The sequence below is a fragment of the Xiphophorus couchianus genome, chromosome 23 (assembly GCF_001444195.1).
Source record: "Xiphophorus couchianus chromosome 23, X_couchianus-1.0, whole genome shotgun sequence".
NCBI classification, from domain to species: Eukaryota; Metazoa; Chordata; class Actinopteri; order Cyprinodontiformes; family Poeciliidae; genus Xiphophorus; species Xiphophorus couchianus.
The window spans coordinates 7018794-7045968 of record NC_040250.1 but is presented as its reverse complement, the minus strand read 5'-3'; the positions used below and the strand labels follow the sequence as shown (position 1 = coordinate 7045968).

At 37.0% G+C, this 27175-nt stretch overlaps 1 protein-coding gene across 1 annotated transcript; it reads right to left on the bottom strand.

Annotated features, from left to right (window-relative positions):
• inppl1b (inositol polyphosphate phosphatase-like 1b) lies at nt 1-26782 on the bottom strand. The gene is made up of 27 exons (XM_028009319.1): nt 25356-26782; nt 22355-22418; nt 20702-20840; nt 19766-19886; nt 16832-16972; nt 16081-16168; nt 15905-15982; nt 15566-15703; nt 14298-14412; nt 13919-14019; nt 13739-13841; nt 13455-13651; nt 12651-12768; nt 12463-12559; nt 12233-12371; nt 10780-10879; nt 10592-10680; nt 9703-9784; nt 8464-8550; nt 8245-8358; nt 8077-8165; nt 7896-7983; nt 6660-6812; nt 6160-6241; nt 2859-3636; nt 2663-2778; nt 1-692 (listed from the first exon to the last, which is right to left on the bottom strand). Exons 1-27 carry the CDS (start codon nt 25490-25492, stop codon nt 599-601), a joined length of 3648 nt encoding a protein of 1215 aa, XP_027865120.1. The 5' UTR covers nt 25493-26782; the 3' UTR covers nt 1-598.
• Nucleotides 26783-27175: the final 393 nt, after the last annotated feature.

The window sequence follows — 27175 nt, the reverse complement described above, 5'->3', positions numbered from 1 at the left end:
TTGCTTGGTGGCATTCAAGTGTTGCTTTATCAACTTTATAAACATGCGCAGTAGATGCAGCAACTGATTACGTGACTTGATAGCAACTTTAGGACAGAGTAAACAGAAAAGAGATGGGATGGTTTCTAGAGAGGCTTCCAGGTATTCTTCCTGTAAATATGGTTGGAGTTTATGCTCTTTTGATTTATTATAACACTGATCACTGTGGCTCAATAGTAGCAATGTTAAAAAAAAGTACATAGTGGAAAACAGATGGTGAACCAGGACTTCAAATGAGCTGTGGAAAATAAGAGAGTTATGTTTTTATACCAATTCACAGAGGCTTTAATGTCATTATAATTTCTTTCACTTCTTGGTCAGTTATCTAAGCTCTAGATGAACAGCATATAATGTGCAATAAGTACTTCATACATTATGTTTCCTTCCCTGTTTTGGCACAAATAACATTGTGTCACAGTTTTAATAGAGCAGATTAAAAGATGACTGGTGTCCAGCAAATATAACGCTTCAGATCAGAGCGAGATTTGTTTAGTTCAGAAAGTTTTTCCAGTTCAGATTAAGAGCGAACAGTTCAGAACTTTGTAGCATTGGCTTTCTGTCAGTTCCAGTTTCTGGGAAGGTTTTCCAGGATCCGGCGCCGGTGTGAGGGGTTTGTTACACCCGCTGCACACAGATCCTCCTCTGTGATCCCACTGCACGAGAAAAATAAGTCAAGAAAATCAAAATAAAAAAATCAGCATTGAACTTACATCCTAACTGTAACTTTGAAGTTTCTTAAATCTACACAGGAGAACAATTTACCTAATAAAGTGTTACACATCTAAAACAAAATGTACCAAAAGCCAAAAGTGTTTTCTTTCCTGCACGGATTTCTTGTTCCTTGGCCCTGAAACAAACCGCCTTCTCTCTGATCTGTCATGTGAACTAAACTTTATCTGAAGGCACTCAGAGACTGTTGTGTCTGAATTATTCATAAAAAAGTTTTCCCCTCAAAATCCTTTAGGACAAAAGGATGGTAGACAAAAACGATACTAAAAAATACTAGTCATTTAAGAACAGAAATGTCACAAAATGGCATAAAATACTATGATGCAACATAATAATTTTAAGAAAAATCATTGCAGAAACCCAGTCAAAATTTAAACTAATGCAAATGTTAAAAGAAAAAATAAGTTTTAATGTGTAAAAATATTGTACATCTGTTTTATTACACTTTTCTAACAAATTTTCATTCTGCTTTAATGACTGTTTTACAGCATGGCTCTCCTGTTTTATAACCATTATAGTCTTTAGTTTGTTGTGTCTTCACCCTCAGTATAAAACTCGTTTCCTTCCTTGGTGGAGAAACACTGAGATTAAACGATGGAGAACTGGAGGTTGTAGGCAAATTGTCTACAATGATTGAGAGACAATTCTCTGACAGATACAATAAAACCTTCCCAAGTAAAAGTAATATCCATCCATCAATCACTTGGGAACTTTTTAATGTGTCAGAGGAATATTTGCAATGCAAGCACCATGTTAAATTATGCAGAATTTAACAGAAATACAATAAAAACTAATAAAATGTTGAATTAGAATCAGAAAAATTTAGGATCACAATTTCTTGTCTTCCTGGTATTTGCTGTAATAATGTAGTAAAAATAGTCAAAACAATGTTTTGACTTACAGTTGCTATAATAATGAGATAATTAATAATTTCTAAATTACACATCCAGTTCCAATAGTAAATAACATTTGTTGAATAATCTGATTGTGACCCTGCTTATAAACATTATGTGTACGGCCTGTTGCAGTGACATTATGTAAATCTAGTTGGAGTGGACAAGTGAACAATATGGGTTAAAAACGTATTTGGTATCAGTACATAACAATAACTATTTTTTTTTTGTTTTAAATATGTGAAATACTGTCAAACTTGTGACATGACCTTTCCTCTTTTATCCACAGTTTTCACTTCATATTGTTGTTTTTTATTTTTAAGTAGTTATGAGACACGGTGTCAAAACTTTAAGCTGCTGCGCAGGCTACTCAACAGGTTGGTGCTAGGTAACCAAAGAATAAGTGAGTTGCTAGGTAACCAAAGAGTGAGCTTGCATAGCCAGCCATGATAGGTTGAGCAGCTAAAGCATTTTCTCTGCCTACATCCCCCAGAATGTTGTGCGGTTCTGCATCAGAGTCCAGTTAATATTCTACATATCAAATACTGAAAATTAAGCAGTCAAAATTTCTATATTCAGTGTTGAAATCTGGTCGAGTTTCTAGAGACAATAGCACATTTAAAATTAGACAAAACTAACTTACAAGTAACTTTTAAGCTAAATATAGCAACTTGTTTTCAGAAAATAATTCTTTAAGATTAATAAAAAATAACTAGTTTCACTGTCAGATTACTTTACTTAAAATAATCTTAAATACCAATTTAAGATACCAGTTAAATAATCAGCTAGTGGAACTAGTTCTCCTTTATTAATATTAAGCAATTATTTACTTTAAAAAAGCTGAAAATTTACTTATAAGTTAGTATCAGACGCATTATCTATCGACATTGATTCCGCGTCTATCGTTATTGATTTATTGTCCAGCCCTAGCTAAATGTAACTAATTCCTACTCAAATGGGAGAATGGAGCTCAAGACGTGAAAAGATCCAGAATTGTTTACCTGAAGTAATCCAGATCATCCCAACCACTGAGGCTAAGTCCCAGGGTGTACTTTTGAAGACCTAAAGTACTGAGAAGCTCCTGCACAGTTTCTGGCGCACCTTTCAGGACAGACACCTGCATTGAGATTAAGTAGAAAAACTTTATTTAACAAGGAATCAATAAACATGCCATCACTAAACGTCTGTGTTTTTAACCTCTTTATCCCAGACGCAGCCTCTGTCTCCATGCATGGACGGGCCGTTTCCATAATTCGCCCTCTGCCTGACTACAGACGGGCCTCTCTCCTTTGAAGGGAAGAAGTCGACCTCGCTGAGGGACTTGGCAATCTGCAAAGCGGTGAGGGAGTTGTCTCCTGTTGGGGGTTGCTTCTCAACGATCCAGGAAACAGAGTGCTGACAATGTGTCAAAGAGGTGGGGGCGTAAGGCAGAAGCGACGGGGACTTTGGGTGCATGGGGTCTCTCCTCCTTGGATGAAGCTGGCGTTTATCTCTTATGGCCTTTTTATGTATGATTTCAGAGTGGTTGATGTACATGTTGCTTTCAGGCTGCATGGAGTCATGAACATTTAGTTTTCCTTGGTATTTTTCTCTGATTTGTGACGTCTGTTCCTGGAATTGAGGGACGGCATTTCTTGAGGAAGGAGACACTGGCGACTGGCTTTGGGCTGGAAAGAGCTGATAGGACGAGTTGGTTTGGGACAGATGAAGGTCTTTGGTTAGGTTGCACTGGGACAAGATGGCTGGGATTTCAATTTCTGTAAAGTCTGATCTGTGACAGGGTCTCCTGTCGAAGCCCTGCCGCCCCGACACTTTTGGGAGCTGCAAGGCCTCATTTCCAGACCAGATGACCTGGGGGTCCCTTCGCTGAGGAAGGGCCTCCTCCACCTTGTGTGGAACTGATACACCTTCAAAGATGAAGTAGGCAGGGTTGGTGTAGCTGCTCACTGTAGGTTTAACAGGCACTTCCGACGGCCTACAATAAATAAAAAAGTTTATCACATGAACAGCAGCAGGTTTCACAGCTACTATTCAGAATGACTTGAATCTATGTTAAAGTACTCAAAAAATGCAAGTTTGCATTAATCTGTGCATGCAGTTGGAGTAATTCCATCTTTTGAACAGGAAAGTTCTAAAATAATTAGACACATTTGGACATTTTTCAGCACAAGAACCAAACATTAACATCCTTCTTTCACTGCAAAAACACAAAACCTTAAAGAATACTTTTGGTCTAGTTCAGGGGTGGGCAATCCTGGTCCTCGAGGGCCGGAGTCCTGCAACTGTTAGATGTCTCCCTGATCCAACACACTTGAATCCAATTGCTGAATCACCTCCAAAGTGCAGTCAAGTTCTCCAGAGTCCTGCTAATAACCTCATTATTTGACTCAGGTGTGTTGAAGTAGAGACACATCTAAAAGTTGCAGGAGACCGGCCATCGAGGCCTGGAGTTGCCCACCCCTGGTCTAGTTTCTAGTGCAAGTATCTTTGTACAGTTGAAATAAGACAAAACTAACTTTTAAGTAACTTTTCAGCAAGATATAGATATGAGTTTGCTTTAGGATATTTGAACTAGAAACAAGACAAAAATACTTGGTAAGATTTTGTATTTTTGTTGTTTCTACAGAAACAGGCTCAACATCTCTAATTGTACTGTCAAATCAGAGACTCACCACTAGTTTCTAGTGCAAATATCTTTGCACACTTGAAATAAGACAAAACAAACTTATGAGTAATTTTTTGGCTAAGTGTGTGAGCTTATTTTCAGCAGTTCTCTCTGGCGATGGTGAAAGCAACAGTCTACTGCTAAGCATCTGGGATTTATCAGGTAGTTTTCTTTTGAAATTAGTTTCTTGTTGGTTTACCTAAACAACAGGAACTGAACAACCGCTTTTTAAAGAAGAAAAATGTTTCTTCTGAAACTAACCTGCTGTGTTAAAAACACACATTAAGCAACTGGAACCTAAACACTTTGGGTCTTTTTAATAAAAAACAAAGGCAATTTCAGTCCTGGAGATTTTGCTTTCCAAGATTTACTGACATGTTGCATTCCTCCAAAACACAAAGGAACTGAATAAAACACCAATAAAAAGTTCCATGTACTAAAAGATGAAATTGTTAAACACTTGAATGGGATTCTAGACATTTTTAGCTGCACAGTAATAAACCAAGTGCTGTTTCTAATGGTAGCAGAATTAAATAATCAGACAAAAGTTTGTCCGATTTATTTTCAGACTAAACGTGGAGAAATCAGCAGTGATGTAACGCTACTAAACACGCCTGCTAAAAAGAGAAGCTGTACAATCACATTCACTGTTGCCTCCCCGGAAAGTTCTTAAAACAAAGAAGTGTTGGTAAAAAAAATGGTTTCATTTACAATAAAGCAGAAACTTATCTGAAAATGACAAAAATCAACTTCACCACGTTCCTGTTTCAAGTTAGAGAAACGGTGGGAACCAAACTTACTCTTAGTAACACAGGTAATTACAATACTTATCTGTATTTTGCACCAGAGCAGCATTGATACTAAAGGAGTTGGTATATGAAAAACCAAGATAATAAATGTGTTTTTTACTGTCCTTCCTGTCCTTAATGGTTTTGGACATGTCTTTATCTCAGCTGAAGAACCAGAGTAAATACAAACTACAGTTTTCAAATCATGAAAATTATAAAAGAACTTATATTAACCACATTTTTTGGGACATATTTTAATTTGTCTAGCCAGACCCATGCCTGATAACTGCCAGATTTGTAGTTTGCAAGAAATCACCTGAAACAGAACCTGCATGGTGACATGAAGTAGGCTGAAAGACGCCATAAAATAAGGAATAGATGGCAAAAATAGCTTCCAAGGGGAAAATTCCTGCTGAAAAAAAATGTGCTTTTGGTAAAATATTCTCTGGACTGAAAAGACTATAGTGAAATAATCCAAATTACATAGAGGCGGCCTAGTTAAAGTACAGACTTAAATCTGACTGAGTCGCCTTCTCCAGGTCCCTCCAATCTCTCCCATGTTGTTAAATTAAAACACATTTTGCAACAAAGAGTGAATAAGTTGTTCAATTTTAAGGGGGAATTACATTTTCACATGTGATCAGGGTAGTTCGTGAAGTGTTTTTGATCAGAAGCATTTCACTGTGATAAAAATAAAACAAATAAAAGAAAGAAACAGAATAATCTGCAACGGACAAATTAGTTTTCACAGTGCATTATATGCAAGGCAGCCATATTGGAATTTGAGGACAAGATTGGTACACAACCTCCAAATTTTCGTTTCTTTTTATTTTGTAAACTTGGAAATTTATTGCTTACCTGCAACTACAGCTGCTTTTAACATTCAGGGAACATGATGGCAGCCCGTTTCAAAAAGGTTGAACTCTTAAATTATATTAAATGCAATTAGTTTCACTGTTACCATTAATTTGAACTTTTTGCACTCGAGTATCTAAGCCTTGCTGTTAATTTACAGCATTGCGTTAAAACAATGAGACATCCATACCTAGTTACTGTGATCCGTGCTGCTGCATGAGACACGTGTCCCCTTCCAGGACCTTTATTGTCTTTCTCAAAACAGAACAAGTCTGAAAAAGCAAAGTTAACAGAAATGAAAATCTAATTCTGCAATCATCAAAACGTCTTCTAAGTCTGTGTGTTCCTTGCATGCAAAAGACTGCTGCTAGTTTGCAGTCAAACAGCAACGTTGTGTTTGTGTTTGTTGTGCCTGACCTTGTGGCCTAATACCCAAATGACTTGTTTCAGTTTCTCAGGATGCATCTGGTCAGGGTCAGTCAGTCAGGAGCCAAAAGAGGAAGCAGTCGATAGATACCAGCAAGTGTGTAAAGCCAAGCCAGGGGAATCATTGAGAAACCAAATAGAGGAAGCAATGTGAGGCTCACAGAAGAGTCGAAGAACGCAGTGACAGTGGAGATGAAGGTTTAGTGGGAAGTGATAGCGCTACCAAGGCAAAGATTCACAAAAGAAGAGTGTGAGCTGACCCACCATAAATCTTCTTCCGCGTGCCCCGCCTGTCCTTGGGCACGTGAACTCTGACCCGTCCTCGTATGGAGCCCATCTCCTCACCACGATGAGTCAAAAATGTCTCAAATTTCTGCGACGAGCCCATCACCGGCCGCAGAGCAACACAACATTCACCTACAGAAATCATTTTAGTCAAAAACTAGCCAAGAATGGGTGTTTTTCCTGTTGTGGACAAAATTGCTGGTAACCCCACATCTCATGCAAACAAAGCTTAATTTCTCCTAAAATGTTATTCTGTTACACACATTCATCTAATGCATACCTGTTGTAAAACAATGTATATCTATCTACTCAATATTTCAGTAAACTCCAAACTATATAAACTCCTGGTTGTAAACTGAATATGTTTAAACACCTGATTAAACACAAAGTGCAGTTTTTAAGTGATTATTTTATTTTTTTAGACAACAAAAAGCTGCTAATTTCTTTTTCTTCGTGAGGCCAGGCTGTTTTGCATAGCTTATTTAATCATTTCAAAATATATATTTTTTTTATCTATTTGAAGAAAGCTGGCAGGATCAAATGAGTTTATACTTCCGCAAACATTCTTTTTAAACAAATAGTTTCTAAATACATATTATGGTATTTGAATTGTGAATGTTTGAAATAAATAAACTAATCTATTTAACCACGTTATCTTCGTCTAATTTATTAACATGTTAGATGATCTGTAACGTTTAAGCCTGAGAAAATAGAAAAACAAAAGAAATCAATAATGGGAAAATATACTTTTTATGGCTATGAGTAGAGCTGTAAAAACACCAGCCTTCAATCCTGAAACAACTTCAGCATTTTGCAGCTCCAGCTATAGACGAATACAGAGATCTCAATGAGAATCGCTTTTGGTAAATGTTCTTTTTTTGGGATATTTAAACTGGGATGTAATTGACTTTGCAGTTCATATTTTGAAGAATGTGTTGATCTCTCCAGCTGCTTTTCCTTTCTAAGAAAATTTTGAACCAACATTTGACATTGACTTTTTAAATGAAGTTTAAGTGTGAGCATTGTGTATCTCCATTAATTATGCAGATTTATTTGTGCACAGGATAATTTATCTCAAAGCTGTAGGCCTTGCTTATCGAATTAAAGCATAATACTCTGAACTTACAAAAAATTACTTATTGCTGGGGTTTCTTTGGATAAGATGTTTGTGATGGCACAGATTAGCTTTTTTACCAGAATGTGCTTCAGACTTACCGTAAGATTCATATCCATCGCATGACTTCACAGACAGCAGCAAGTGCTGATCCTGGAGATACTCCAGATCAGACACGACTGGAATGAGCTTTAGCAGATTTAAACAAAAATAACATTAGGAAAAAAAAAACAATAAATGATTTTTTAAACCATTTTTCAATTGGTTGTAGGCGCTGCTGACCTTTGGGAGCTGTTTGCAGGTCCAGCCCAGTTTGAGAAACCCAGGAACATCACAGCTTTGTAAATTATTCTCACTGGATCGTTGTGTCTCTGCAGGTAAATTCAGGAGTTAATTTCTGAAACTGAGTTGCATTTTGGTTTACAGTCTCATTTTGACACCATTCTGCACCTTCAAGGCACGAGGAATGAAACTCGATGAAGAACTTGGACTTGCTTGCAGTCTTTACTATGGTGTCAATTTCTTCCAGCTCAATCCAGGCTCTCTCCACACTGAAGTTTGAATCTGTTTAATTAAAACACACACACACACACACACACACACACACACAAGAACGGTTAGAGCATATTCCAGCTATTTATGACCAAAGGTTTACAGTTACAGAGGCACCTGATTTGCTGCACAGAGGCGTCACTCCCACTTGGAAAGTGGCAAAAACAGGTGAATGATCACTTGTGAAGATGTCATCAGTGCAACCTGGTAACAACAAAAGGCTTTTTAGCATTATTATTATTATTACAAAACCACCTTATATACATTGTGGCTGACAGCATGACAAAGTACATGAGCTGTCAGTGTGACAGGGCCTTGCAAGACTACTAATATCCCTTAAATGTTTCATACTTCATACTACAATCACAGACTTCCAGTCCGAAGAATGACGTGTGTTCTCAAATTTGCCTCCCTTCACTCTGATGAATGAAGGGAGGCAAATTTGCCTCCCATTCATCGGAAAAGCCAGGGCAACCGATGACCTTCAAAATTTTAATATTCAATTAGTGGATGGAGTCCACCTGTCTGTCATTTGATCCAGCTGTAAATCCAATCCAGCTGTTCTGTGAAGATTGCAGAGGTTTATTAGACAACATTATTGAGCAAACAACATCATGAAGACCACCAAACACAGGAAACAGCCCAGAATTTATCAATATACTACAAAAACACCAAATCTTACCAAGTATTTTTGTCTAGATTTTAGTACAAATATTGTAAAATGCTTCAAATAAGGCAAAACTAACTTACGAGTGACGTTTTAGCAAGATATAAGAGCTTGTTTCAAGTCAATCATTCCTTAATCTTGAATCAAATTATATTAAAAGAATTATTGATTTAAAACACACACCTATATCTTTCTCAAAAGTTACTTGCAAGTTCATAGCTGCACTAGAAACTAAACAATATGTACAATTTTGTATTTTTGCAGTAAAGATTTAAAAATATGTGTATAGATGTTTTTTTTCCCCCATCTGATAGAGCTTGAGTTACTTTGAATGGTATGAATACTTTTGCAAGAAACCATATTTCAAAACCCACAATTTTTTACTTAAAGAATAATTGGCTATCTGTACAGAAACACAAGTTAAGACTAAATTTGAGGAAATGACTCTGCATTTGTGGACCACAACCCAGTTTGAACATCATTCGTGCTGCTCATGTTACTTTCATTTTTACAATTTAAAAGAAATACCTGGAAGCATCTACTATGCCTTATAATTGCTTCATAAAAACTTATGTCCATGTTGACATTTAACCATTTGTAAACATTTTGCAGCTCATATTCATGTTTTACCCATTTGAAGTTTTTTCCCAAAGTTTATTTTTCCAAGAAATTCCCCACCATATTCTCACCATATGCCGTGCAGATGATGTGCGTTTCTGGGTAGGACTTCCACAGAATCCGGTCGCACCATGATGGAACATTAACTCGCACCTGGAGACAAAGAATGCAGAGTTTCAAAAACACCAACAGGCCTTGAATGCCACAAGTTTCTCAGCTTTAACGCCTTTATTGGCGAACGACGCAGAGGAGTACTAGGGTTCATGTCTACTATGTTGTCTATGTGTACACATGCACACACACATATATATAGTGTATATATGAAAGTGTGTGTGTCCACTGAAGGATTCCCTCATTCCATTCACAACAGGCATTCCTCTTTTAGACAGAAAGTTAATTCTTAACTGGCTATTTTTAGCAATCCTAGCAGCTGCTGTCCCAGTCACTTATCCCCACAAATTCCTGAAATAGGATTAAGTTACAAATAAATGATCTTAAGAAGTATATACCTGGAACGGAGCAGTGGTGCTTCAATCGTCTGGACTCTGGCTTACTGATTTGAAGGTCAGGGGATCAAGAATCAGTTCTTTCAAGCTCCTCATGTTTTGGCATTCTAGTGAGCTTTTGAAGCTTATCTGCTGCTGCTACATCTTACTTTGGCTTATCCTGTTCTCAGATCACAGTTTCCTAATAAGTTTCAATCTGTGGATTTTGGAACTAAACTCTACACATTAAGCCATATTTCTTACTCTCAGTACTACAGATTGTATATTATTCATCTAAATTCTTAAATAAAATAGATTGGTATTTTTCATAACTTTACTTTTGTAGAATAATTCTTCTAATAGTCCTCCAAAACATTTTTCCATCTGTTCTAGCAATCGTTACTTTTATGCCTATTTATCTGTTTTATCCATCAATTTTTGTGATGTGCTTTTTATTTGACTGGGAAAAACTCACTCCTGATGTCTTGTACTTCTGCCAAAGATAGCAGTCTCTGGAGCCTCTCTCATACCGGTAGGTGGGTGGAAATGCAATCTTCTCTTCCTCTTAATCACGAAAAACGAAACCAAAGAAAGAAAAGTCAAATATTTTACATTTATACCAAGTAAAAAGGACATTTTGAATCTGTTTTGCTTGGAACTCACTGAAATTGAAAAACGCTTTCCTTTTCTGTCTTTCTCGAGTTAGCTGGTCTGCAAACATGAGCTCCTCAAATTCCCTTTTGGAAACATGTTTCAGGATGTCCTGCGGATGATACGGTCCATGAAGATGCAGGATATTCCCTGTGTACTAATGTTACATCACACTGACTAATCTGTAAGTGATTTCTAAGAATTACTCTTTAGTTTAATCTCAGTGTGTCCACAATGTTGCATGCTTTGTCCTTTATTCCACAGTATTTAAAGGAGTTCCCCAAGGATTCATATTAAGACGCCTGCTCTTTTCTCTCAGTATATACACAATCTTTGTGATAATTTATTCAGCTGACACAATTTATTATGCTTCAGCTCAATTTTTTTACTCTGTAAAGTAGATGTTGTACAGTGTACCACACTTTCTTTGTTTTAGATAAAAGATAATCAAAGGTTATCAAATTTTAAATGGAAAAAAGTTTGTTTTCAAAAATTCCTCAGATCAAACTGAAAAAGTCTGTCAAGTATTCAAATATCATTATCAAAGAGAATTTGTGTTTAAATTTATAATGAAAGTCTTTTCTCCAAACTGAAACTTAAAATTTGGTTCCCTATTTAGAAGAAATTCAGACTCTAAATGAAAAAACATTTCAGCTGAACATGAGAATGGAAAAAAATATGAAGGACTTTCATTGGTTTTACATGTCAGTCATGATTAACAAAATGAGGCCTTTTTGTCAAAATGAAAATTAAAAAAGCTGAGAAAGGCACTGTTGAAAAAAAAACTTGGGTAAAATGAATGCAGTAAAATACAGAGAAATCCTGGAGGACAATTTCTTTCTGTAGGAGAACTGTGGCTTCAGAGAATATTTATTTTCCAACAAGACGATGAACCAAAACACACAGCTAAAGTTACAGAGAAATAGGTACTTATTTTATGTTACATATTTTTACTTAATCAATAATTATTTTGAAACAGTTTTCACTTTGACATTAAAGACTTTTTTTTATTTCTCAAAATGGTGTGAAAAATCAAAATTTTGTTGATAATGATTGATTGGTAAAGATATAAAACTGTTAAAACATCTAAGCGGAATGGATACTTTTTATATTCACTGTGTGTCTGTAGACATCAGATGTTTTTCTGTAAAAAAATTTAAGTTTAGATTTTGTTACCTGGGTTATTTACAAGTGTAAATTGTACAACATTTCCTCTCAAAGATATTTTACAATACATCTTTTCTGAAGAGTCAGGAAGAAAAGGCCTATAAATAGGCATCCCATATTCCCTTGAACATTTTTAAAAAACGATCCGAAACTGCTGGTCAGGATTCCTTCTAATGAACTGGGGGATTTTTTTTTTTTTTTTACATTTTTTGGTCTGTTTTATTGTTTCTGCTCTATATGTGTTTGTTTTCTTTTGTACTAGAGAATGTCAATATTTGTTGCAATAAGTCAGTCTGACCTCTACATCCAGGTCAAGCCTGTAGTTGAGGTCTCCACACCAGAAGAGATGAGTGAAACGAAGGCTGATATCAAAGGCAGAGAGATGTTTGTCACCCAGGGAAAGCTGTCTGAGGATGTCCACAAAGCTCTGATTCCTCCTGGGTGTTATAATATAGAAAAATACATAAATAAACAACAGAAACAACATCAAGTGAACTAAACTTTCTCCAAAACATTTGATTTCTGAACCTTAGCACTTTGTCACTTCCAGAGGTCAGGTGGCAGTTCACAAACCCAAAAGATGTCCCATTGAAGAGGAAGGAGACTCCAACTCCTCCCTTGTTTCCTGAATCAACAAAACAATCAAACCTCAATTTAAATGTTTTTATTTTTTCACATTTGATTTGTGTGATGGAGAGAAAATGCACAGAGCCTACCCAGAGTGTTTCCAAGACCAGTTTTAACACTGGCTGTATTCACATGGCTGACTCGACTCTCATGCTCCGGATTTACAAACACAGCGAGCCTCATATTCCAGAGGGACTGCACTGCCACCTAGAGGACAAGAGGTTGCATTACAACACATTTTTCTAGTATAAAAGTATAAAAACACAAGTATAAAAACAGGTACTGACTATGTTTATCTGTTTTCTAAGGCTGTGTTTTTATGCATGCTGTACACGGTACACAGAACCCATGTCCACCTTGAACAGTATAAAGACATTCTCATGGTGCTTGTGCTCGCAGTTGTTTACACAGATAAATCCGACATCTTGAAAAGCCTTAAAATACACCTAGATTTATGATTGCATTTAAGGGGGAGTATTTACAGAGACAGTGCCATTTTATAGCACAATCAAGTTACTATGTTACCTTCAGTTATGAAAATGCTTTATATATTATCTCATATAACTCCTTCTTCAAGAAGTGATCACATGAGGGAATAACATTATAACATGATGCAAATCTAAAACAAAATCAGTTTTATATAATTGATTCAAATATTGTATGTAAACTTTTGAATTTTAAAAGCTTTATTCTCTCATCAATTTAGTAACTAACTTACCAAAAACAAAAAGGGTTTAGTAATGTCAGACAGTAAGAAAAAACAAACGTGTCCAAACATTGGATGCCAATACATGGTTTTAACTGTATTCACTTGGTTTGTAACCAGCTATTTAAAAAATGAAGTAGATAGCACTCTTAATACAAATTCATAAACCAGGTGTGGAGATAATTACTAGTTTGAAGTTGATTTGAGTGTAGCTGCGAAGAGTTGCTTTGATTTGCTCTGTCCACTCTCTCTCCCCCTGAGGGTTTTCCTGAGTCCCTAATGCATAGATGTCATGAGGAAGCAAAGCGGTCGACTCATCAGGAGTGTGTCCCAAACCACAACAGGTCACCCACGACTGCAAGGTCCGAGGAGGAGGGGAACCACCTGCAGACACAGAAACAGGAAGTTTGGCTCTTATTGAGTTTTCTCTCAGAAGCCAGTGAAAATCAGCGTCAGCACACAAGTGATTACCCATATTCCAGGTGCCAACAAACACAGAGACCATATCAGGTTCATCCAGCTGAGAGTGCCTGGACTTCATCAGCAGGAGGAGCTGGCAGAACGAGTCGCATTTCTGACGGAGATGAAACGAAAACATGTAAGGGAAGCAGCTAATTTAATCGAAAGGTTAATCTTATCCTCCTGCCTTACCCGTGCACTCTCAAATGTCATCTCCCGCGGTGTGCTGTGGTAGCTGTCAACAACCATTCGGATCTTGGCTGGGTGATTTTGGAACTTAACAATCTGAAGAACTGATATATAGGGAAATATTACATTTTCTGTAGAGTAAAAGGCCGGTACAAATATAAAGGAATCTAACAAACACATGTTTAGAGTTGTTTTTGATTTTACTTGGAAATTTACAAGTGAAAAATCGTCCCTACATGAAGGTGCTCAGTAAAATCTGAGCATGTGTACTCGCCTTTAAGCACCATTAAACCATTTAATGCTAAAAAAGACACTTGTGCAAAGATAATGGCATGACATGTAAAAGAAATGTTACAAGCTCTAAAAAGAATTATTTTCTTACTTCTGTTATGCGAGACTTTCTCGATACCAAATGAGCTGGACTTCCTGTCAAACAGCAGGACTCCTGCGTCCACATCCACAGAGACAATTTGTCTGCCGTACCTCACCATCTTCACCTGGAAACAAAGCATCAGTCATTTTTCATTGTTCTTATTTTGTGTGATCCTAAAAATTATTAAATTTAATTAGTGATCAATCATATTTTCATGGAAAACATCCTTAATCACAACAATTCGGGGAAATTTGGCCTACTTTTAATAACAGCTTTTTAGAGTCTCGTTTAGGCACAAGTCTTTTATGCTCTGAACAAAGCATTTCCATCAGATTGAGGTCCAGACTTTGACTGGGTCATTTCCTCACCTTGATTATTCCCTTCTTAAGACATCGAGCATACAAGTGAAACCAGAAATTTAACAGACTGTATGGTAAAATGAACAACCGTCTTTCTCCACTGTCTGGCATTAAATTGGATAAACTTTTCCAACTTTACATCATTCAAGATTACCAAAAATTATTTCTATCTTAAGAGAGATAAACATTTCTTTGTAGAATTTTCTGCCAATTCCCAAAATTTCTACACAGACGTGGCTTTTTCCTCTCCTTTTAAGCAAGCCATATTTGCCCACTTATTTTTCCAAATTATTCAGAAATGACTGAGGCATGCAGAAACTGAGATGAACGTCTTGGGTTTTTGATTGAAAGCAATGCAATGGACCTCCGGTATTCACGACGGTTATGGATAGCAAGCATACGCGAATAGAGGAAATCGGCAAATACTTGAGAATCCCTCTAAAAATACTTCAGCTATCTATTTTAATGGTTAATACATAACTTAATATTTATTAAAACGCACAATAGAAACCGCTTTAGCACTGCCTCAGAAGCTAGCATCTACGCTCTGCCTTAGCTCCGGGATACAGCCAATCAGCGCCAAGGGAAATGAATGGCGCTCCTAGATTGGCTGCTATGCGAACATCAACCAATAGCGTGTAAGGTAGTTTTGGTTCTTGTTACATCAGCTTCTAAAAACTAAATTCCCTTTCAAATATTTTAGTTTTATATAATTTAGAGTCGCGTTGCAGAGAAAAATTTGCGAATAGTTGAACTTGCTGGTGGTTTATTACTGATTGCACTTTCTTGAAAGAAAATTGCTGCTGTTTTCCATCAGAAAACCTAAACGATTGGTAAGTTTTTGTTGATTTTGCTTTACCATTCATGTAAAAATTATGGCTAAACGTAACAAGAGGGTTCTTTTTAAGACAGATTCACCTGAAAGGAGTGCACAGACAGCTGCCTGGTGTTGTTCTTTGCAGGTGTTACAATGGTTGGTGCTGGATCAGGAGGCAGTGGGCTGGGCTGCACTGCCAGGTTGTGGTTTGTCACAGCATCTTGTAATGCTTGCAAAACCTAGATGTGGAAAAATAAAGCACTGTTACACTTACATCACAAGCAAGAAATGCTTATTCCTCATTTGTCTAGCTGCATAATCAGATGGGAACTTCAGACCATTACTACAGATGAACTATGTTGCTTTATTCCAAATAGCAGTTTGCAAGCAAAATGTATTGATTTCAACAATTTTTTAGTTTATTAACTCTGTGAACACACCTTTTTCTCCAACGAAGAAAGGAGGCTGATCAAAGCTGAGATTTTACACAACAAGCTATCAATCTCCTTCTCTGGACCCTCGTTCCCAAAACACAAGATAAAAGCCATTATGAGTGTATGAATCCTCAAACTACAGTGATACATTTCCAAGAATAGTTCATGGTTTATTTTAGTACCTGTGCCTTGCTAGGAGTTAAAGAGCAGCTGGGATGGTCGAAGACTTTAGCCAAGGTTTCTAGACTTGAAAGAGTGAGATCTATCTCACTGTAAAAGCAATAAAAGGCATCACTTAATTTTATTGTCATCATTCAACATATAAAATTCAATCAAAACTGTAATGAAAATTAGCCAATATACAGTCAAAGTTTGAATATCTCTTGACTTTTTACAGATTTTGTCATGTTATAGTCAAAAATGTTTAATATAATTGGCTTTTTATGTGACAGACCAACAAAAAGCAGAACATAATTGTCTAAGTCTAAGAAAAAATACATGGATTTACTTGATTTTTTACAAACCATGGCTCTTCACCTAAAACGATTTGGAGGAGCATAAATCAGAAAAGCTGCTAAAAGGCCAATAGTAACTGGAGAGGAAATGCAGATAGTCAAAGTCAAAGACTAGACCTAAATCAAACTGATTTGCAAAATCTTCAGTCTGCAAAGCTGGTATAGGCAAATCCCAGAACACTTCCAGCTGAATTTGAATTAAAAGTTGGTTTTAATAAGAGCTGACTAGGGGAGATGAGTACAAATCTACATGTTTTTTCTTACATTAAAACTATTGAAAACCAAGTAATATTTTCCTTCCACTTCACACTATCGAATAAAATTGATATAAAATTAACTGAGACTTGTTTTTGTTACATGACAAACACAAAAATATTTAAAACTGCATCCACTGTTTGTTGTTAAGAGGGATGCTAACCTGTTGAGGCCTTGGCAGGCTGTAGCCAAAGTGCGCTTGAGGTGATATAAAGTTGTTGCTCCTTTATGCACATTCTCGATGTCCAGGGGCAAATCACTGAAGAGGTAGTCATTGAGCAGGCCAATCACTTCACCTGCAACACTGTGAAAAACATAAAATAAAACACAGATAACGTAATTGACCCCCATTGTTTTGGTCCCCTGACTATTACTGCTGCTGGAGTGGAAGTTAGATGTTGCCTCAGGAGAGAAAAAAAACACTTTCTGAAACTTGTGGGTAGTTGAGCAGAACAGCACCGTTTATTATTAGGACCTGAACAGTCACTTGGAACAGGCCACGAAAGCTGCTACGCTTGATTGCCAGCAGGTGCATGCATCTATAAAAACGGATAAATGGAAAACAGAATGCTGTGTAAACAAACTTCCTCCTGTAATGTGATTCAAGTAAAACTTTTAATGATTTAGTGGGACGGAAGTGAAACCGCTGTTAAGTTCTAGGATTTATTGTACTCATTTGAAGCTTACAAATGTTTGTTTATAAAATAATGACTTAGTGGGAATCTGTCATGTGGTTTTGCGCTCTTCATTTTAGGTTTTAACAAGACCAGAACATTTATATGACTGAAATTAGACGTTTATATAACCATTTTTTTCACTATCTGACATTAAATCAGACTAAACGTTTGCTGTGTTAGTTAATTTAGTTTTAATAAAATTAATATAAATTATCTCCGGTTGTTTATCTTTGTTAGACTTTCTCAAAGTTAGAACATTACTATACCATTAAACAATGTGGGAACACCAGAAGCTAATATTGCGGCTTTGTAAACTGCTGATGGGTTAATTCACAACGTTTGAGTTAATTTGCGGCACAACTTTAGATCTAAACCTCAAAACACATTGCTTTGCGGCCTGATCTCATGGAAAAATAAAAGGTTTTTTAAAATCAATATCAGTATAAGAATAGATCTGGTTCTTTTTTGGATACAAAGTGCTACTTTCATCTGTTTGAACAATCATATGCATGTATAATGCCCAGGTGTTATACTGTTCAGGGAGGAGAGGAGTTCTTTGTCCCACATATGAATGTGTTTTGATACAAAATACATTCATCTCTGTAAAGAACTGGTGATGACACTGACTGAAACTTTTAAGAGAAAACTGCCATCTAAAAAAAACAAGTTCTGTAAAGACATGGACTGAAAGACAATCACTAATAATAAAGAAGCTGTTTCTCCTAAAGCAACACAAAAAACCAAGAGTTCAGTTTGCAAATGCGGACAGGGTCAAAGACCATCACTCCAACTGTGAAGTATGGGGTGGCAGCATCATGGTGTGGAGGTGTTTTGGTGCAACAAAGTCAGTGTTTTGGAGTATTTATCAGAAAGTCCTAAAAACAAACATGTGAGAAAGGCAGGCCTAAAATCTGACTAAGTTACAGTGGCTCTGTCAGGAGAAATGGGCCAGAATCCCAGCAAACTAAAAAGAAACCTAAAGGATTTTACTGAAATCAAGTGGGGGAAAAGCTAAGTAAAGTTACATATCTTTTTAAACAGTAAGTGCTTATGTATCATCACACTTTTTATTTAAATTAATTATTGAGTTAAATTTTTATCTGTAAAAAAGAAATCTATATGAATCTAAGATTATATTTGTTCTGTTTTACTTTAACAAGATTTTACGTTACTCCCATTGTCACACATTCTACACTATGAGTAGATCATCAAAAACTGACGCCTGGCTGTGAGCTTTGTGAGAGTTGTTTTCTGTTCGGTTTTCATGGTGACTCTTTAACTGACCACCCAATGGTCTAGTTGGCTATAAATGTAATCCATCGACACAGAAATGTTAATAGCTTGGGGTTTGTGGTTGTGCTCTCAGCTATCAATGCGGGGAAACCATGAGTGTTAATTTAGAAAAGTATGTCACCATGACCTGGGACCTATTTTATATATCACCTATTTAGGGACTTTTTTTGTATATCCTATAACCTTCTGAAGAAAAATCAGCTTTTTTGGGGTCAAAGTCTGGTTCTACTTCGTGCCTATCCTCAATGGGCTGACATGTCACTCAAGAGCTCATGTCCTTTTGTTTAGCGTATTTAGCAAGGAACCTATAACTCTTACCCAGAACAGATTTTCTAATACTGTGTTCATGATTAGTAGTGAATCTGGCTTATGGTGTTTAAGCCATTTTTCCTAGACATGATTGGCCGAGGTTATTCAAGCCTTGGTGTGTGTACCATACCCAATTGGTTTTATCTATTAGTTAAAAGTATTTTCAGACAGAAGTATTAGTGGTCACCAAATATAAACAGAAGATCAGAAGAAGTTAAATCCTACAAGTTGATTTTAAAAAGGGATTGTCCAGGAAGTGCAAGGTTGTAGAAGGAACGTAAGGAGTGCAGGATTGTTGTTTTTGCAGCAAAAAAAGTCATGGGTTCAAATCTCAACTTGGGTTCTTTATGCATGGAGTTTGCATTTTGTCTTTGTACATGAATGAATTCTCACCGGGTACCCCGGCTTCCTCTCAGCCCAAAAGTATAACCTTTAGCGTAACGGTAGGAAAAATACTTCTAAATGTACATTTTTGTCCAAAAAGTTACTCAAGTAAATGTAATTAGTTACTACAATGTAATTAGTTACAACTAATAGTAACAAGTTAGCTGTTCATGGACTTCTCTACTGCAAATGTCTCTCTCTGATTAATTTTATACTCTGTCACTGGGATTTCATAGCTTCCATAATATAGTCTGATGCCATTTGTTTTCATAATGATGGGTTTTTCATAGAAGAAAAATAAGAAATTAACCTTGTTAATTAGTTTTTCTAAATTGACTTTAGGTGTGCATGGTTGTTTAAAATGAATGGAAGTGTATTCAAAGTTTTAATGTGGCTAAGAATACAAAGTTCATCTTAGGTCAGAAATGATTTACTTAGATGTGTTCATCTCAAGCAGCTTCTCCAGGAACAAGGCATGAGGGGCTGGTTTTGTCGGCGTTCCCAGGAGTGACGCTGTGTTGACCGGGGCTTGGAGGGGAGGCGGCTTCTCATCGTCTGTGTATAAATATGAAAGAAAAATTTAACTGAATATTATTAGAAGAATTTTTAATTGTTGAAAACAAATCATTCTGAATAAAAATACAGAGGCAACAACCAAAAGTATGTTTGCATACTTTTGAATATGTTTCACTTTTTCACATCCATCCATCTGAAAACATTAAATTTCAAAATGTGAGGATTTTTTGTGACAGACCAACAAAGTGACACAATACTGGAAAGTGGAAGGGTAATTATGCATGTTTTTATTATAAATAAAATCTAAACAGTGGCATTAAGTTGAATTCAGCCATCTTTATACTCATATCACTCAATAAGATCCAGTCTACTGCAAAAAAAAACCATATAAATCATTCAAGTATTTTTGGTCTGGTTTTTAGTACTAATAACATACTTATCACAAGATTTTTTTCCCCATGTTATAAGTGAAATAATCTACCAGTGGAAACACCACTTTTCATCAATATTAAGGAATTATTTACTCAAATGAAGCTCCTAAATCTTGCTGAAAAGTTACTTATAGTTTTGTCTTATTTCAAGTGCAATATGATAGTTGCAAGAGAAACTATACCAAAAATACTTGGTAGGATTTGTGTTTTTGCAGTGTGTTTTTAGTAAATGGAGTACAAGTGGAAAAACAGCATCATTAGCACAAAAACCAAGTAACAGCCAAAAGATCAGGTGTAAAAACATGAAGATTTAGATATTTACAGTTTGAAACAACTACGTACAAACCTTCAGAAACATGTCTGTCCATTTCAAAAACAATTTAAGTTCAAAATGTTTTTAAATGATGACAACTTGTGACCCACCTGAGCTCTCATCCCCTGGTTCTGTGTCATGAGGAACAGCGTAGAGAAGAGGGATGACTAAGCCTTTGTGGGGTTGCTGGTATCCCAACACCAAGTCCTCCAGTGTCCGAAAACAGTTCACCTGCACGCCTTGAGTTGTCTGCATACAAACACAACAGATTTATTGCATGTGAAAACTGGAAACTGCACAGAAGCTTTCATTAGGTTTACAGTAAATAGCAGCAAAGCGTACTGTTACAAGCAGTTTTAGATAAGTCACTTTCATTTTTTTTTAAATAAATGGCACCAAAGCAGCAAACAAAGGTATGAGGTATATTTGTAAGCTTAATAACTTTTTTAAAAACAGAACCATTTTCACAGAAGTTTGACAGTCTCTCTTTTAACAAAGCAGAAGTATCTATTTGTATGAGAGGATACACACACAGATCATAAGGTGTGATAAGTGGCGACATCATTGGTTGCTAATTGAGCATGTTAAAAAAATGTCTAAAAGTAAATGCCTATCTCTGAGAAACATTTTGCTTTTTATTCATGCATTAAAGTGTTCTCACACCAACCAAACATCCCCTTAATCAAACTTGATACATTACAGGAGACAGAAAATAAGATTACTTGCTCACACAGCTACTATTCACATGGCCCAGCTTAGCATGGTACATTAGACCACAACTGCAGAGCGAACAGCTCCTTCCAGTGCCTTCTTTTTATATTTTTTTTCACTTTCATTTTGTGGTGAGAGAAACCAGTTTTTTGGCTTTGGCTGCTTGATCGTTCTGCCAAAAACCCCTTAAATAGTATTTTTTTTTAACCACAAATATCTCTTGAAAAGTCATTTAAAAGAAATGAATAGCATACGAGGCAGCGCCCCCAAAAATATCTCCTCGGCCCTCTTGGAAAAACAAAAAAGGGCGAGCATGCGACTTGTGAGTTAGTGGAGCAAATCCAGTCTGGGGGAAAACACATACTGGAGGTTTGTACTGATGGCAGTGGAAAAAACAACTGAAATAGCAACAGAGCTAAATGTCCTCATTGGAAAGCGGAGGAGTTTTCCAAGTCAAAGCCTTAAAAGCTACTGCCAGATAATTAGCATTAAACTGCTCTTTTAAAAACTGTGAAAGAAAGAAAATGATATATATCTATATGCTCACTTTATGTCCTGATGTTGCATGCATTAAATTTCAATAAACTAGCCCACACCTTCACAAAAACACATCTCTGTCTCAAACAGCTTCACATCCCCTTAGATTCAATGCAAACTCCTCCGTAGATGTGTGCAACAAACAAACACACAAACAAACACACCCGTTGGTCAGTGAATGAGTGAGTGGGTAGGATTCTCTGAGACAGGACAACAATTTCTCCTCTGTGCTGCTGAGCTCATTCTGCAAGCATGCAGCCACATGGCAGGGATGCCATTCAAACAACAAAGTGGCTGCAGAGTCTGCAGAGAGGAGAAACACAAACACGCTCCTGTTCCCGGTGCAACGTGGAATAACAAACCATTGTTTGATGTTTTCTAACTCCATCTGACCAGAGGGGTTTCTGACTAGCTGTTTAAAATGTGTCAGGGCTTCAGGCATCTTTTGTAGTTTTCTTTTTTACTAGTGTTTGTTTGTGAAAGCTCTATTTTTAGCAAAGCAGTGACATTTTTACCTGAACTGCCAGAAGACCATCCGGGTCAGGAAGTATACGATACGTGTGGACATGACGTTGAAACCTGTTTGGAAGACAAATATCAGTGATATCAACAAAAAGCTAACACTCAAAGGAAAATGAGATTGACATTTATTAGGCAGTAGTGTGACCTTTTCAGATTTAGTTGTCACCACAAACCTCAACTTTCTGTGACTAACCAAAACACAGTAGCACTTGATTGTCAATTGGAAGAACATCGTTTCCATCATGACCTTAAACAAAAATGCAGTGCAACCATTATAGAGAGCATTAGTCAACAGCATTGATCTTCAACAGGATGTTGAAGATCAATGAACACAGCAAGTCAGGAAGGAAGTTATGGAGAAGTTTAAACAAATTTTATGTTTTATGTCAATGAACACAGCAGGTCAGGAAGGAAGTTATGGAGAAGTTTAAGTAAATTTTATGTCCTTTAAACATATGTATAAAAACTAAACTTTTTTTGTCTAGATGCCTCTTATAGCTTTCAGATTAAAAATTGTTCACCAAAAAATGTTCTCAGCTAAAAGTAGCAATGCTTCGATATATTTTTACTCAATTAAAAGTAAAAAGTAGCTGCCTAAGGAAATACTCAAATAATAAAAAGTAAATTTGTTTATGTAAAGATCTCCCTTCTTGGGGGTCCACACCAAACATTACAATAGAAATCCTTCACAAACATTATAAAAAAGACATAATGGTATTCCTTAAGACACAAACAAAATTAAAAATGCAAATCAACTAGTTCAACAACAAAACCCGTCTCTTCCTAAATGTTAGAAAGAGACTGAGCAACCATTCGATCATAACAACTGATGTAATGTTTTAGAAATGACTGAAATGAGCAGTTATTATGAATCAAAAGCGGCTTGAAGCAAGTGGATCTTTAGCCTCGATTTAGAGGATCTCGGTGTTTTGGCAGTTTTGCAGTTTTCTGAAAGTTTGTTTCAGATTAGTGGAGCATGGAAAACTGTAAAGAAAATCCTGAATGAGCTTGAGCTACTTCCCCTCTCCCCCAAATAAAATGGGGGTGAAGTAACTCACATCTGTACATGTGATAAGATGTTAGAGACATAACCAAACACAACTGCAACTGGAATTGCTTCAAACATGGTTTTAAAAAAGCAGCGACTCAGGAGGGCTGATTACAATTAAACATTCACCTTTTCACATTTTTATCTGTTTTAAAAAACATTTGATTTATAATTTTTCATCTGCTTCATAATTAAGAAAAAGTTTGTGACACTTAAAATCGAGACTATATTGAACTTTTGTTTGTAACTTGACTGAATGCAAAAAAGATCTAGGAGTACTGATGTGTACGGTGTTATGAAAAACAGATTTTTTTTCTGGTGTGTTGCAGATACTCAAAAAACATTTAAAAAATCAGCTTTTGAACTGATGGTTTTATTTTCCACAGGGGAAAAAAACATCATTTAGTCATATGTGAAAATATATTCGTCTCCTTAACCTACCAGCTAGTTGTCCAATGTTGAATGAGTTTTTCATGTCACTGTGGAGGGAGTTTAACCAAGTCTTTCTCTTGAATTGTGTCAAATTAGTTACAATATATATATATAATAGCATAAAAGGCATGTTAAAGGTGAGACCACGGCATCTAAATCAGATTTAGATCCAAGCATTGATGAGGCCAATCTGTGGGTATCTTTGCTTAATTTCTATGTGTCCTGCTGCAAAACTCAAATGTGCATGAGGTTAAAGTCACGAACTGCAAAGCAGGATTTATAGAAATTCATCCAGGTGCTGAAACAACAAAACAGCCCAGACCATCACACTACCACTGCCGCGTTTGACCGTCAATGTGATGTTCTTTGACTAAAATGCCGTTTTTGCGTAAAGACATATGTGAACACACTTTTAATCCCAAATACCTCGGGAATCAGAAAAGTCTTTAAGATTTTTGTTTTAATAAGAAATGGTTTTACCCTGAAATTCTCCAATAGAGGCATTTTTTATTGTTAAATCAAGAACTCTGACTAAGGAACGTGATTAAACTGTTTTAAATGTTACTCTGTTTTGTTTTTTTATCTTTGTTTTCCCCACTTGTTGAAAAATTTACTTTTTGAGATTGCATTGCCTACTTCATCAGCCAGGTTCTACTTAAGTGATTTGTTGGTTAGCAGAAATTAACTATGGGTGAGGTTTGTGAAATTAAAGTTAACTTTACAAAAACAATGATTGAAATGAATCATGATTCAGGGTACAGGTTAGTATGCAAGCTTTTAGTCAAAATAAATGAAATCACCATTTGAAATCTGCATTTTTGTATTTACTCAAGTTACTCTGACATCAAATTTGTTCTGAATATTTGATCTGAAAGATTTAAGCATGAAAAAATGGGACAAATGTTAACATTTTCTAACAAAGGTGTTATACAATTCTGCAGGACAGTGACTTGTAATAATTTAGCGTGAAAACAGTGGAAGATGTCACGTTTAGCAGTCAGAACATAAGAATAAAGTTTGATAAATGTAAATTATAGCTGCAATTGTGGAGAACATTAGAAGGGAGGATGATATACCAAGAAAAAAATGAAAGGAAAGAGGCTGTGCTGGAAGCAGCCAGGCTCAGCTCTCAGGAATGTTTCTGGCTTCAGCCCGATGAGCAGGCAGCGTAGTGTGGTTGCCGGAGCTCCAGCCCACTTTTAGGGGCCCAAGAATTGAAAAGGGGGGTTAAATAGGGGAAACAAGTAGTCATACGTTTGGGTTTGATTTGCTGAAGTTAATGGGTCTGATTTGATGACTTCTTTAGAGCCAGGTGGCAAATAATAATGGACATGCCACATTAAATGTACAAATAGACATATTTCCACATAAACTACATTGAGTAAAGTTTTATTTTTTTACAAGACTAGACAATTCGATATGACTTTCCATAGACTAGACTTTTTTTATGAGTTTATTATAACAGTTTCAAACAGACTGTGTGTAGGACCTGGTAAGAGTGTGTTTATACTCACAGTAGGCACAATGCATAGGCTCCTGGCACTGACTCACTGTCTCTCACCAGGTAGCTGCCATCCCTCCCCGCTCGCGCCAGCAAGTCCTCCGCTCTCACACGGCTGATGTCACGATGGTACCATGATGCTGAAGCCATGGCAATCAATGAGGAGAGAAATGCTCAGGAGAATAATCCACATGAGGTTATGAACGGCGCAGAGGTTGCATTTCCAGCTGCTTTAGGCTTGCAGAGATTTCATCGCACCAGAGGTCTCTCTTGCAAGTCAGCAGCATCAGAAAACCGCTGTGGTCTGCTTGAGTATTTAAAGCCTCCCCGTGATTCTAGCACTTCCTAGGTCCTTCCTGGTTGCTTCTGGGTCACCCATCCTGTTGGTCTGAAGGAAGCAGATGTGAAAATATTAAATCTCCAGGTTATTCCACTCCAACACGCCCTCCACTTCTCAGTGAAAGCTGCAGTCCTCCATCCTGGTAGTATCCTTCTCTATGGAGCCCCAGTTTCTGATTTAAGTTGTGAGCTGCTCCACCCAGGTGTGTGTATACGTCATGTGTTGATCCAACAAACACAGACCATCACAGTTGAGCAAGGAAGAGAAGAAGTCTGAATGAAGCAGCCACTCCTGAAGCGATGACGTTGCCTCGAGCTAAACCACAAACACAAGCCCTCCTTCTTATCCCAAAACAAATGCCCTGCATGCAAACAATTGAAAAAGAAGAACCAAGAGTGGCAAAACAAACAAATTAAGCTGCACACACGCCACCCACACACATATGCACCGGGTGGAACTCAGTCAGCATTAAAACCAGACAGAAACCAGACTAATTCAAATGACTTCCCAGCTCTGCTGCCATATAAGGAAAAGAAACTCCCTCACTATACGTTCAGCTGATGGCTGCAGTCTTCTCTCCTTTTCCCCCCCACAAGTCCTGGTTCCATTAAGAATGAGTCTGGAAGGATGTGGGCTGGTGCAGGGGTCTGACTTTCAGACTTAATGTGTGTGAGCTGCTACGAGGATAGTCCTTTCCGAAGTGGTGTGGTCTTCTTCAGACTGCTGTCAGAGCAGAGGGTGGGAGCAGAGACACAGAGGACAACCCTGTTAAAGCGCAGGACAGACAGAGGAAGTGACTCGACATTCCAGATGGCAGGCAGAGCCAGGAGCAGTCTTGTGAGGGGCTCAGCTACACCATCAGCGCGTGAAACAGCTAACTACTTCCTTCTTCTGCCTCCTGTCTGTTTTCTGCCCTTTCCTGACTCTTTACTATTGTTTCCAACGGAAAACACTGCTTTCCTCAGACAAGTCCTCTCACATCTGGCCAAGCCTTAGCTTATAAACGTCTTTATCCTCTGACAATACATCATCTTTTTTCAAATTCAATCTTTTTCTTTGTGTCGCCCTCCCTTTCTTTCTGCTGTTGCTCAGTCTTTCTCTCTCAGCAAACACCCTCTCCATATGGTTATGATCATCCCTTGCTTTCTTATTTTTGCCCTCCTCGTGCATTGCCCATTATTCACTCCTCCTACGTCCCTCCCACTCCATTAGCAGGAGCAGAAAACCGTGTTGGAAGCTATTTGAACCCACATTTGCTGCTCTGTCTTGCACTACTCAGCAGAAATTTACCGACCACCAACCACAGACTCCATAAAACAAACAGAAACAAGTCCATCCCAATCTGACACATCTTCTTACCCCTCATTTTACGATCAGTTGTTTCAAAGAGATGATTGTGGGGGGAATTAACAGTTTTACACAACATTTGGGCATGATTAAAAATGCCAGACAAAATCACCTTGCAGATATAATCATAAAACCTTTAACTTTTT